The sequence below is a fragment of the Citrus sinensis genome, chromosome 3, assembly GCF_022201045.2.
Source record: "Citrus sinensis cultivar Valencia sweet orange chromosome 3, DVS_A1.0, whole genome shotgun sequence".
Classification (NCBI taxonomy): domain Eukaryota; kingdom Viridiplantae; phylum Streptophyta; class Magnoliopsida; order Sapindales; family Rutaceae; genus Citrus; species Citrus sinensis.
In genome coordinates this window covers 34,158,856-34,172,020 of record NC_068558.1, presented here as the reverse complement: position 1 = coordinate 34,172,020, position 13,165 = coordinate 34,158,856, and the positions used below count along the sequence as shown (strand labels likewise).

Here is a 13,165-nt window from a genome sequence, read left to right as displayed (position 1 = left end):
TTTTATGTCATAAATAAAAACAATTTTATAATATATGACTTCCAAAAGTAAATAAAAGTCATCTAAACTAATAGATGACAATTAATAATATGTTTGTCATGTATTACATGTCATCTTTGTCCTGTTTTGTAGTAGTGTTAAGACTCAGTCAAGGCAGCTGAAATCCGCAATTGTTGACTGACTATCTTCATAGTTGGTCTAGACTCCGGATTCTCATTTAAGCATGAAAACGCAACCTCTACGATTGATATCAATTTTTCTTGAACACTGCGTGATGGAGCTGGAAGACGCGGGTCCAACTCCGTGCTGAGAGATGAATATGAAATCGAAGAAAGAAAATCTCTTGGATGCTTCCCTTTGATTACTTCCAACACTAACACTCCAAAACTGTACACATCGCATTTCTCTGTGATCTTCATTGTGTAAGCAAGCTCTGCAAGGTCAAGGACCCAAAAAAAAAAAATGTTTACTCTGTTTCTCAGATAAATGTGCATAAACTAGTTGCATTGTTCTGTTACCGCACACATAACACAAAAATATTCCTCAAAATGGTAACAAACGAATGCTAGATACCTGGTGCAATGTATCCGTATGTGCCTGCAAATTCAGTCCAGTTGGACGAGTCTGGCTTCAGAAACTTAGCAATTCCAAAGTCTGCAACATGAGCTTCATATTCCAAATCCAGCAACAAGTTCTTACTTGATATGTCTCGATGGACAATCGGAGGAAAGCAGTCATGGTGCAGGTAAGACAAGGCATCAGCTACGCCTTTGATCACATTCATTCTCTGACTCCAACCCAGTTCTTGTGCTGCTGCATCATTGCTCAAGATCGCAGCCAAGCTACCCCTTTCAAGAAATTCATAGACCAAAAAAGAGTGTCGGGCATGTGAGCAAAATCCATAAAGCTTCACAATGTTTCGATGTCGTATCTCTGTCAAGGCTTGAACTTCGGTCAAGAATTCTTTTTGATCTGCAATCTGATCACATGGGAGTGGTGAGTGAAATTTCTTAACAGCTACGACTTCCCCAGATGGTAGCTCAGCTCTATAAACACTTCCGTGTCCACCATTTCCAATGCAATACTCTGCATCAAAATCATTTGTTGCTCTAACAATTTCATCGTACACAAGTTTCCCTTCGAAATTTAATATAGAAAACAATTCCTGAGGGTTCTGGCTGCTGCTCTGTCGATCTCCTGAGTCTGATTTCCGCTTTTGAAGAATGAAAATTGCTATCAACGCCATTGAAACAAATAGTGCTCCTAAAACAGGGAACATTATTGCAAACCACTTGACTCCAGAATTTTGCTTGTGTGACGAGAAAACTTTGCATGGTTGCATTCCTTTCACACCTCCACACAATCCCTTATTCCCCTCTAACGCTTCCACTGAGGCATTCCGAAATGCTGTGCTATTTGGAACTGGGCCTTGTAATTGATTATCAGAAATGTCAATGACTGATAGACCCCGCATTCCCTCAAAGCAATTTGGAATCGAACCAAAGAGATTATTGTGGGAGAGATTCAACTTTTCCAAGCTTTTCAAACTGCATATTTGAAATGGTATCTCTCCTCCAAAATGGTTATGACTTGCATCTAATTCTGAAAGTTGAACTAGCTTCTCCAATTCCTTTGGCAATTCTTGGACAAACTGGTTGTTGCTTAAGCCCAAGTAGTGCAATTTCAGCAAGTTGCCGAGAATTTCTGGGACTGAATTGTTGAACCTATTAGCAGAAAAGTCGAGGTATTCAAGTTCAATGAGTGAGCCGATTTCTGTAGGTAGACGCGCTGTCAGTTGATTCCCTCTCAAAATGAGCTTGCTTAGAGAATTTAACTTTCCAAGTTCCTTTGGAATCTCCCCAACTATATGATTCAATGAAAGATCGAGTGCTTGTAGTTGAGACATGTTTCCGATCTCGCGCGGTATACCTCCAGTAATGTTATTCATCGAAACATTGAGAGTGCCTAATTTTGGGCATTTCCCCCAATTAGATGAGATTTCACCGTAAAAATTATTGCGGCTGAGATCTATGAAAGTCAGGTTAGGATAAATGCCCAAAGCTTCTGATATATTTCCAGTAAGGTTGTTTCCATTAAGGCGTACTCGGATTAAGCTTGTGCAATTTCTCAAGCTTTTAGGGATTGTTCCTTGAAAATGGTTTTCAGAAACACCAAAGTACTGTAGTGCTCCACCTCGACAAATATTGTGCGGTAAATAACTTGTAAAATGATTGAAATCCAATCCTAGCATAGTTAACCCAGGATTGTCGAGGGAGGGTGGAATGGAACCGGATAGGTTGTTATAAAGGAGGTCTAGGTTTTTTAGGTTGGTCAAATTACCGAAAGAAACAGGGATTGGACCACCAAATTGATTACTGCTCAAATCTAGGATGGACATAGATTTCAAGTTTCCAATGTCCGGAGGAATAAAACCAGAAAATGAATTTTCACGAATGTACAATAAAGAGATGTGTGTCAAATTACCTAAAGGAGGAACTGAACCGTTCAAGTTGTTAGAGAACAAGAAAAGCTCCACCAGAGAACTTAATTGACCTACTTCTGGTGGAATTGAGCCATCTAATTGGTTCGAATCAACGTAAAGGAACTTCAAATGACTCAGAAGACCAACCTCTGGCGGAATATTTCCTGACAATTGATTGGATGTTAAATAAAGGTTGCTAAGATTCGTAAGGTTGCTAATTTGAGGCGGGATAGTACCAAAGAGTCCACTCCTACTGAGATCAAGATAAGCAAGATGAGGAAACGATGAGAATGAGAAATCGTGAAGCTTACCTTTTAATCCGACACCTGGGAGGCTGATACTGATGACTCTTCCGGCATCATTGCAACTGATTCCGGACCAAGCACATGGGCTTATTTTGGATGAAACATTGGAGGTGTCCTTAATCCAAGAAGAAAGGAGAGATCGGTTATAGATTTGAAGGCTGAAGAAAGCATCCGCTTCTTCATTAGTTTCTGAAGAAACAGCTACTAAAAACTTAACACAAAAAATAAGATCAACAAAACAAGTGAAAGAACAACTGTATTGAGGGTTGGTGACCCCATTGATATTACAAAAACACAATTAAATAAATAATGTTAAACCGGAGTTTATCGAAATTCAAAAGATCTTTTGATCATTCTTAGCTTTTGAAAAACATGTAACGGTGCACAAAACCAGCATGTTGGACGCCAAATTTATAGAAGCCACACACAAGAGCAATTGAGAGGTCAACAAGTCGATGCGTCAAGTTGGGAAGATTTTTCCAATGTTTCATAAGGTGGAAAAGTTTTCCAAGATTAGAATGTTTTTTACATAGTAGTCTGAATACTATTGCTCTGAAATTATCCAAAAAATGGTTCCTTTGGTTGCAGTTCAGTAAATCAATCACCGTTTGAGCCGTATGTCATGTTCTTCTACGTCGATATACGACTTGTAGTCGTCCATCCACTACTTGTTGGTTAGTTATTTTGATTATAAAATAATAATGAATGAATTAAAAATATAATATAAACTCAAATGTTTTCTTATTAGTTTATATTATAGATTAATTTAACTTATAGTTTAATTATTTTTATTATATTTACTGCTAATATTAACATTTTAACACTAAATTCCAATGGGTATACTTGTCCAAATTAAAAAAACATGTAATTCCTTTCCCTTTTAATTTTTTTTTTGAAACCAAGCAATAAATATCAATTTTTGCACTCCTATCCTCTCATTACCTCTCCACTCCTCTCCATTTTTTACCCCTCCTCTCCTCCTCTTTCTTAAAACCAAACGCTACCTAAAGGTACATTTCTAAACACGCACACACACCACATCATCGTCATCCTCATCTTCTTCTTTTAAAAGGTGGGTATGATAAACGACAAGATCCGCAAGGTGCCCAAGATCCGCCACTGGAGGTGGCTTGTGAAATGATGAAATTAGTAATTGCAAAGTATTATTACTATCATTATAATAGTTATTTATAGTAGTATTATATTTTCATTATTATTATTGTGATTATTAATATTATTACTTTTCGTTATTATTATTATTGTTGTTGTTATTTTCATTATTATTATATTATCATTATTATGATTATTATTGTTATTTTAAAAATTATCATTATTATTATTACATTAATATAATAACATTTTAATTGAGCACAAAATTGAAATTATGAAATGTGAGGGGGGGGGGGGGTGTAAAATGGTGAGTTCAAGGAATGAAAACTTGATTCTTAATCCCATGTGAATCAAATTTCTTTTCCTTGACTCAAAAATATGTGGATCCTGCATATTTCATTATGATTCTTCATTCCATTTTAACAAGTCGAAAATAATAATTTCAAAATCATTCTCACTGTGAATTTCGATTTCCCGATTTCACAAGTAAACACACGATAAATCTAAATTTTTAGATTCTCATATTATGAAATTTTTTTTAAAAAAAAATCCATGCCCAAGGTCTGGGGTTGACTTATGAAAATAGAATAAACATTTGCGGTCTAGATTAATGGACAAATTAATTGACTAAGTAACATTTATTTGGATCCTAACAGCGACTGATCAAACTTGCTTACTGGGCATTTTTCTCCCCAAAATTATGGCAGATAGAGAATGGAAAGTCTAAATATTTTTTGCCATAAAATGTACCTTTTTATTAAGATATTAAAATGGTTGAGACAGAGAGACTTTAAAAGTTGAATTACAATTTCTTGTCATATTCATATCAACCAGTTTAACAAAGAAAACTAAGTTCAATTTAGCGATGCTAGCTTAGCTTTCCAATTTACTAGCATTGTGGCCATAATTTTAATTTGGATCATGTAACAGTTCGATCATATTCATTGAGATATAATTAATATTAGGAGAATGTATATAACACATTGAGCATAACAAATTAATTTACTTATCTGAGATCAAATTAATCATGATGAATTAAGCGTAAAAAGCAAAGAATAATACTTTGACAATAAATTCATGCTTTAAAATTTTTAGTTGATTAGGAATCGTATCTAATCTTAATAATGTCGTGCTAATTGCCCTTTAAAAAAAAGAGGACAAATATCCAATATGTCTAAGCAAGCTCTGCAAGGTGAAAGATAAATTTAATCAGTTGATCTCAGAATAGAGTATATTTATATATAGAGAGTATTAAAAAGATTACAAAGACGAGCTTTTCAGAGAGAGCTAGTTAAGATCACATTTGTGATTGTCACGAATCACTCTGCTTTGACACACCTGGCCATTAGAAGCACAAATCTTCTATTATATCAAAACAAAGGCTAATTGTGATGCTTCTATTAATAGTGATGTGATAACGCAAGGCTACTGAGGCTTCCTAGACAAAACATGGACTCGCGAACCGGGTTCTTGTAAATCAAGTTACTTCAAACATTTGGTTTCCATGAAATAAACAGTAAGATGATGTTTTATTTATTTGTTTATTTTTTAATCACCAGCATACTGCGTTGGAACTTGTATGTCTAATTGAAACTTTTCATTAGCGCAGACGTTATTACTTATTATAGCAAAAAAAAAAAAGCAGTAAGTTAGCTCATTTTTATACAAATTAAATCACTTCACGTAAAATTCTCCTTCAATAAATAATATATGTAAAAAGTTGGGAAACAAATTTTACGTCACTTCTTGATATAAAAATTATTGATTTTACCTTATAAGAGTGTGGCCTCAGGATAAAATGGTGTGGTCCTGGTAAAACTTGAATTTATTCTGTCACTGAATGTTTCATATGTATGAATCAGACTCCCAATAGATATACTCAGATTGTATAATACATACGCCACCAGTGTACAGGAATTTAAAAAAATTAAAGAAAAAAGGTTAGAATTCAGAGACTGTAATAAAACTCAACATAAGAGCCTCCATTATTATTGGTGGCTCATAAAATTACGTATGTCATTTTCGAGTTCTCATTCGCAACTAGCCAATTTAAATGGCAATAGAAAAATTATAATGCTTTGGCGTACAACTATTGCGGACTGCATTAACTTTTGTGGGGCAACTGATGGAGTCAGTCCACTCGGTGTTGAATCTTACAAATTCTCAGCACGTTTTCAAGCGTTGTTAGACTTTTTGGGATTGAGTACGTTGACGTTAAATCCATTTGCAGAGGTACGTAAGTTCAACTAATAAGTAATCTAATTTCTGGAGTATATGTCCTGTAAGTTGATTCTTTTACCCCCAAAAAATGAGTTTCGTTAGATCATTTAATTTTCAAAGTTCTTTTGGAATCTCACCCAAGTATATGATTTAATAAACCCTCAACCTGTTTAGATTTACATCAGTTCTGCAGTGGGCAGAGAGCTTATTCCCCCCCCCCCCCCCCCCCCCCCCACAAAACCAGTTCAACAAAAATCAAATTTCTAATGCCAACAATTGAACTTGCCTAGCAACTAACACCCGGCGCGGTACGGTCAATATTTTCCCTTTCTTTGAATGGCACGATCTTTTTGGGAGAAATGCCCAGTACACAAGTTTGTTTAGGATCCAAAAAGCCTTAACCAATTTGTCCATTAATCTTGATCACAACTATATATGTTTTCATAAACCGAGTGTTGGCTAAAATTTAGACCGTTTTCACTTCAACTATGAACTACATAACACACCGTTCGTCCGTGCCCAAAGTCTAAATGGTTAAAGGCTAAAGATTATGGTTTTAATTTCAGGAAAAATCATTGGAGTTATTAGGTGGAATCCACGAGTAGCTTTTTCCACGCGAGCCAAAATTATATAGAATCCAGACTAGCAATTGAGAGGTGTATGAGTCGATGCCTGATCAAGTAGGGAAGAGTTTTCCCCGTTGCTTAAGGCAAAAGTCTTAAAAGACATCTACGATTTTAAAATTGCCCAAACAAAACGTTCACTTGTTGCATGCAATTCTGACTCCGTCAAAATAATCTTTGTATTGATAGCCACTCCCCTTCCAACTACAATTAAAGTCCATGGCAAGTCACCAACAAAGTGTTGGCTCCACTGGCAATGGAGTCCCCTTAAGTGGCTTGACTGGGTTTGCTCCCCAGTTCGAGTCGCAGGGAAGTCGCATTTGTTGGAAGAACCTGTGCCTCCCGGTTCGAGCGGGGACTTCTAGTCTGGGTTGTGGTACGGGCTTAAAGGTGCCTCCCACAGTTGGGGCCTTCCCCAGGATACCTCGTGGATAAGACCAAAAAAAAAAAGTCCATGGCAAGTCGTCCCACAAAATAGGATAAGCATTTGTGATCAAAATTAATGGAAAGACTTGACTAATTAACGTATCTTTGGATCCAATCATTGATTGATCAAACTTTTGTTCACTGGGCATTTGCTTCCCCGAAAATTACGGCAGAGAGAGAATGGAAATTCTAAATATTTTGGGGTTGGCTTATCTATACTCTTCTTTTTTGTCATCAAATGTACATTGTTAAGATATTAAAATGAGTGAGACAGAAAGACTTTAAATGTTGAATTATAATTTCTATTCACCTTCGTATCCACCAATTTAATAGACAAGACTATATTGAATTTGTAGAGACTAGCTAGCTTTCCAATTTACTAACATTGTTACCATAATTTTGATTTGCACCTTGTAACAGTTTCATCCTATTGAATGCTTGTAATTAATATTGGAAGAATGGATTAACACTTCGAGCTTAATTTTCAAATTAATTTACTTATCTGTAAGCAAGTCAAGATGAATTAAGCATAAAGCAAAGAATAAACATACTGTGGTAATAAATCCATACTTCATTTTAAACTAGAAAATTTGCAAACAATCATTTCAAATCTCAATATTGTCATAATAATTTCCTTGGAAAAAAGAAATGACAAATATGCAGTAATCTTCATTGTGTGAGCAAGTTCTGCAAGGTGAAAGACAAATATGATCAACGGATTTCAGAAGAGAGTATTATTTATACAGAGTATTAACAAGATTACAAACATTATCTTTGCACTCAGAGCTAGCAAAGATCACTGGTGTGATAATCTCAAATCACTCTGCTTTGGCATCTGCCCATCAGCACCTTAATTTTATACTTGACTCGGCTAATAAAGGATGCTATTTTACTTGATTAAGAAACTCAAAAACTTCACCATAACGAACTGAAATGCTGCATTTAGTAAGTACAAATCTTTGTTACATCAAAACAAATTTTATTTTTGATGCTTCTATTAATTATCACAACGCAGGGCTACTGAGGCTACCTACGCAAAGCATGCTACTATGTTGGAACTTGAATATGTAAGCGAAAATTTTCGTTAGTTCAGACGTCATTACTAAAAACATTTTAGCAAAAAAAAAAAAACAAGTATGTTAGCTCAGTTTTATATGAATTAAATCACTCCATGTAAAGTTCTCTTTAAATTAATAATATATGTAAAAAGTTGGGAAACAAATTCTATGTCACTCATGATATAAAAACTATTGATTTTACCTTGTAAGAGTGTGGCTCAGGATAAAAAGGTATGGTCCCAAGATAAGTTATTGTCAATGATCCTTGCACCACCAAAAAGAGAACCGAATTAATTTTTATAAAAAATTACAGTCTAATTCTTTGAATTTATTCTGTCACTAAATGCTTTATATGTATGAATCAGAGACTGTAATAAAACTCAACATAAGAACCTCCATTATCATTGATGGCTGACAGTGAAGATCGCATGCATGGTTTACAATGTAATCAATGCCAGCTCATAAAATTGCATATGTCATTTTCAAGTTCGCATGCGCAAGGGCAACTACCTAATTTAAATAGCAATAAAAAATTATAATAAAAACTCTCGGCACGTACGTTTTCAAGCTTTGTTAAGGCGGATTAGCTTACCGTGAATTGAATAATTTCTGGGATTGAATTGACGTTAATGTTTTTCCGGGAAGATTCTTCAATTCTCTCTCTCTTTCTCCTTTTTTTTTAATTTATATAATGCAAGGACATGAAACGTCATATCGGAAATATAATAAAAAATGCATGTGATTGTTAATACTTATTTCTTTTCTATGTGAACTGAACCAAGTGCGGTAGATGGAAGTCATTTGCACACATAATAACCCAAAATGTGAAATGGGACAATTAGAAAATGAGATTTCCGAATTCCACTCCGATGCTTAAGTTAGCAAAGATGTGGAATTCTTGTATAGTTATTGACTTTGTTTTGAATTAGTTTTTTTTTTTTTTTTTTTTGCCTTGCTCTCCTATCGTTTCCTCCTCACATACCTTTTGTATTTTGAACGTGTGGAGTGTTTGAGAGGCGTATGCTTCAAAGCCTGATCAAGTCGGGAAGAGTTTTCCCCTATTGCTTAAGGCAAAAGTTTCAAAGACATCTAGGATATTAAAATTATCCAAACAAAAGATTCACTTGTTGCATGCGGTTCTGTTAAAAAAATCTTTGTATTGACAGCCATTCTCCTTCGAACTACAATTAAAGTCCATGGAAAGTCGTCCCAGAAAATAGAATAAACATTTGTGACCAAGATTAATGGACGAATTGACTAATTAACGTTTCTTTCGATCCTAACGGATCAAATTAACTTGTTTGCTGGGCATTTTGTCTCCCTGAAAATTATGCCAGAGAAAGAGCGGAAAGACTAAATATTTTGGGGTTGGCTTTTCCAATGCCCTTCTTTTTTTGTCATCAAATATACCTACTTTGTTTAAGTTATCAAAATGTTCGAGACAAATTAAAGAGACTTTGTAAAGATAAAAGAGTTGTTTGGTTGCAGAGAAAATGAATGAGAAAACAGAGAGAGAATGTTGTATTTATCTAAAGCTCAAATGAGCTGAATTACAAGCATTTATACAAAAGGCTGTATGGAATATTTTTTACTCTGCATGTGAGTAATGTGTTTGTTTAAGCTAACGATCATAACAGATTTAGCTGACTGGACTGCCACATCAGCACTAGTAACAAATTCACTTAACTAACTAAAACAAAAGGCTAAATGTAATTAATCAATTCAAATATCTTAACAGCCCCCTTCAAGCTCAAGGTCTGGGAAGAACATTGAGCTTGGAGCGCAGATAATTGAATTGATCATAAGCCAAGGGTTTTGTAAGTATATCGGCAACTTGTTCATGGCTGGGAACATGGCTGACTTGAAGTTCCTTTTTGGCTATATGTTCTCTAATGAAATGAAGATCAAGTTCAATGTGTTTAGTCCTGGAATGATACTTTGGATTGCTGGCTAATGCTTCAGTACTTTTGTTATCACACTGGAGAACTGGAGTTTGCTGCAATGACACCTTTAATTCTTTAAGTAAGTAATTCATAGCACCTCTGCTGCAGCTAGAGCTAAAGCTCTATACTCAGATTCAGCAGTGCTCCTGGACACTATGTGTTGCTTCTTTAAAGACCATGAAATCAAACTATTTCCCAAGTAAACACAATAGCCTCCCACTGATCTTCTATCATTTAAATCTGAACCCCAATCTGCATCTGAGAAAGCTGTGAGATTAAGAGATCCAGAATTATAGAACTGCAAGGCATAGTTTGCTGTACTTTGTAAGTATCTCAACACTCTTTTGCAAGCCTGCCAGTGAAAGATTGATGGACAAGCAAGAAATTGACTGAGCTTGTTCACTGTAAATGCAATCTATGGCCTTGTTAAAGTAACATATTGCAGAGAACCAACCAAGCTTCTGTAAAGAGATTTTCAAACACAGCTCTTTTGTCCTTAATCAGCTTCTCTGTCGAGCTCATAGGAGTTTGACACCCTTTGCAATCTAACATCTGAGCTTTCTTCAATAAATCTCCTATATACTTAGTCTGTGAGAGATGCAGCCCTTCAACAGATGGGGTAACTTCAAGACCAAGGAAGTAATTAAACTCTCCAAGATCCTTTAAAGCAAATTCTGTACCCAATTTATTTATAACTCCTTCTACAAGCTTAGAGCTAGAACCAGTTATCAAGATATCACCCACATAGATAAGTATTACAATAATGTCTTCTGCCACATGATGAATGAACAATGAGGTGTCAAATTTAGAAGCAATAAACCCCCACTACAGTAAGGATGATTTCAATCTATCATACCAGGCCCTTGGTGCTTGCTTAAGTCCATAAAGTGTCTTGGTAAGTTGACATACATGTGATGGAAACTAAGGATGAACAAAACCCTCAGGTTGATGCATGAAGACATTTTCAGTAAGTATGCCATGAAGAAATGCATTATTAACATCTAGCTGCCTTACTGTCCAGTTATGCATAACAACAAGGCTAAGAATAACTCTGATTGTGCATTGCTTAACAACTGGGCTAAATGTTTCAAAGAAATCTACACCTTGTGTTTGATGGAACCCCTTTGCAACTAGTCTTGCTTTATACTTGGATATGCTGCCATCAGGATTATACTTGACTTTGAATACCCATTTGTTGCCAACAATCTTCCCTCCTGACTCTTTGGGAACCAGAACCCAGGTTTCATTTTTCTGCAAGGCTTCATATTCATCTTGCATAGCTTGTCTCCACTTAGGATCTGCTAAAGCAGTTTTTATAGAATGTGGCTCAAGCTCTTGGACTGTTGCTAGGTATGTTTTGGGTTTAAACACTCCAGCTTTTGATCTAGTTACCATGGAATGGGTATTTTGGATGACAGGTGTTGATAAAGGTTGTGTTTGAAGCTGTGTTTGTGGCTGAGTAGAATGATTAGTAGATAATGGCTGTGAGAATGAACTTTGTGATGAAGTGTTTGGAGATTGTTGCATAGATTGTGTTTCAGAATGACCAGAATTAGGAGCTGCATCTGGAGTTGGAGAGCTGAGAGAGGATTGTGTGCTGCTTATATCTTCAATGACTGCTGGAAGAGAAATATTTGTAGAATGTCCTGTGTACGTGATGTACAATGCCCAAGAAAGAACAAAGCTAGATGCAAAATCTAGAAGATGTATCTTCTTGGGGTATGCTGATGGAGTAAAGGGGTATCGTCTGTGGGACCCCACTGCCCACAAGATCGTCATCAGCAGAGATGTTATTTTTGTAGAAGATCAACTACAAAGGAGAGATGAGGATAATGGCACTACAAAAGAAAAGTCAGAGATTGTGCCAGTATATGTGGAAAATAATCTAGAAGATTCAGATTCTTCTGAAGCAGCACCAGAGCACGAGGAACAAGAACCAGTCGAGTCCGAGGCTCTAGAAGTTCGTCGGTCAACTCGTGAGAGACGACCACCAACATGGCACTAGGAGTATGTCACAGAGATCAACGTTGCATACTGTCTTCTAACGGAGGATGGAGAGCCATCGACTTTCCATGAAGCTTTAGAAAGCTCAGATATTGCTTTGTGGATGACAGCAATGCAGGAAGAAATTGAAGCTCTACACAAGAACAAGACATGGGAACTTGTACCACTACCACGTGGAAGAAAAGCCATTGGAAACAAATCGGTCTACAAGATCAAGCGTGATGGCAATGACCAAGTGGAACGGTATCGTGCAAGATTGGTGGTGAAAGGATATGCTCAGAAAGAAGGTATTGACTTCAACGAGATATTTTCTCCGGTGGTTCGACTCACAATAGTCAGAATAGTCTTGGCGATGTGTGCTACATTTGACCTACATCTAGAGCAGTTAGATGTGAAAACTGCATTTCTTCATGGAGAACTTGAAGAAGAAATATATATGCTCCAACCAGAAGGTTTTGCAGAAACAGGAAAGGAGAACTTGGTTTGCAGGTTGAACAAATCTCTTTACGGTCTCAAACAGGCGCCGAGGTGTTGGTATAAGAGATTTGATTCCTTCATAATGAGCCTTGGATACAACAGACTCAGTTCAGACCATTGTGCATATTACAAGAGGTTTAAAGATAATGATTTCATTATTTTGCTGTTGTATGTGGATGACATGTTGGTAGCAGGTCCCAACAAAGATCGAATCCAAGAATTGAAGGCACAGTTGGCTAGGGAGTTTGAAATGAAGGACTTGGGATCAGCAAACAAGATTCTAGGGATGCAAATTCACCGAGACAGAAATAATAGGAAGATTTGGCTTTCTCAGAAAAATTACTTGAAGAAAATCTTGCGGCGCTTCAACATGCAAGATTGTAAGTCAATTTCTACCCCACTTCCTGTTAATTTCAAATTATCCTCAAGTATGTGTCCTAGCAATGAAGTGGAGAGGAAAGATATGTCTCGAGTACCGTATGCATCAGCAGTGGGAAGTTTGATGTTCGCTATGATA

At 36.2% G+C, this 13,165-nt stretch overlaps 1 protein-coding gene across 1 annotated transcript in view; it reads right to left on the bottom strand.

Moving 5' to 3' along the window:
- Window positions 1-3: 3 nt before the first annotated feature.
- Window positions 4-13,165, bottom strand: part of LOC102624294 (MDIS1-interacting receptor like kinase 2-like) — a 64,668-nt gene continuing 51,506 nt past the window's right edge. Inside the window, exons 2-3 of the mRNA XM_052437586.1 lie at window positions 574-1,353; window positions 4-433 (exon numbers count right to left, since the gene is read on the bottom strand). Coding sequence (XP_052293546.1) covers window positions 138-433; window positions 574-1,353 — 1,076 coding nt within the window. The 3' untranslated portion in view covers window positions 4-137. The remainder of the gene's footprint in view (window positions 434-573; window positions 1,354-13,165) is intronic.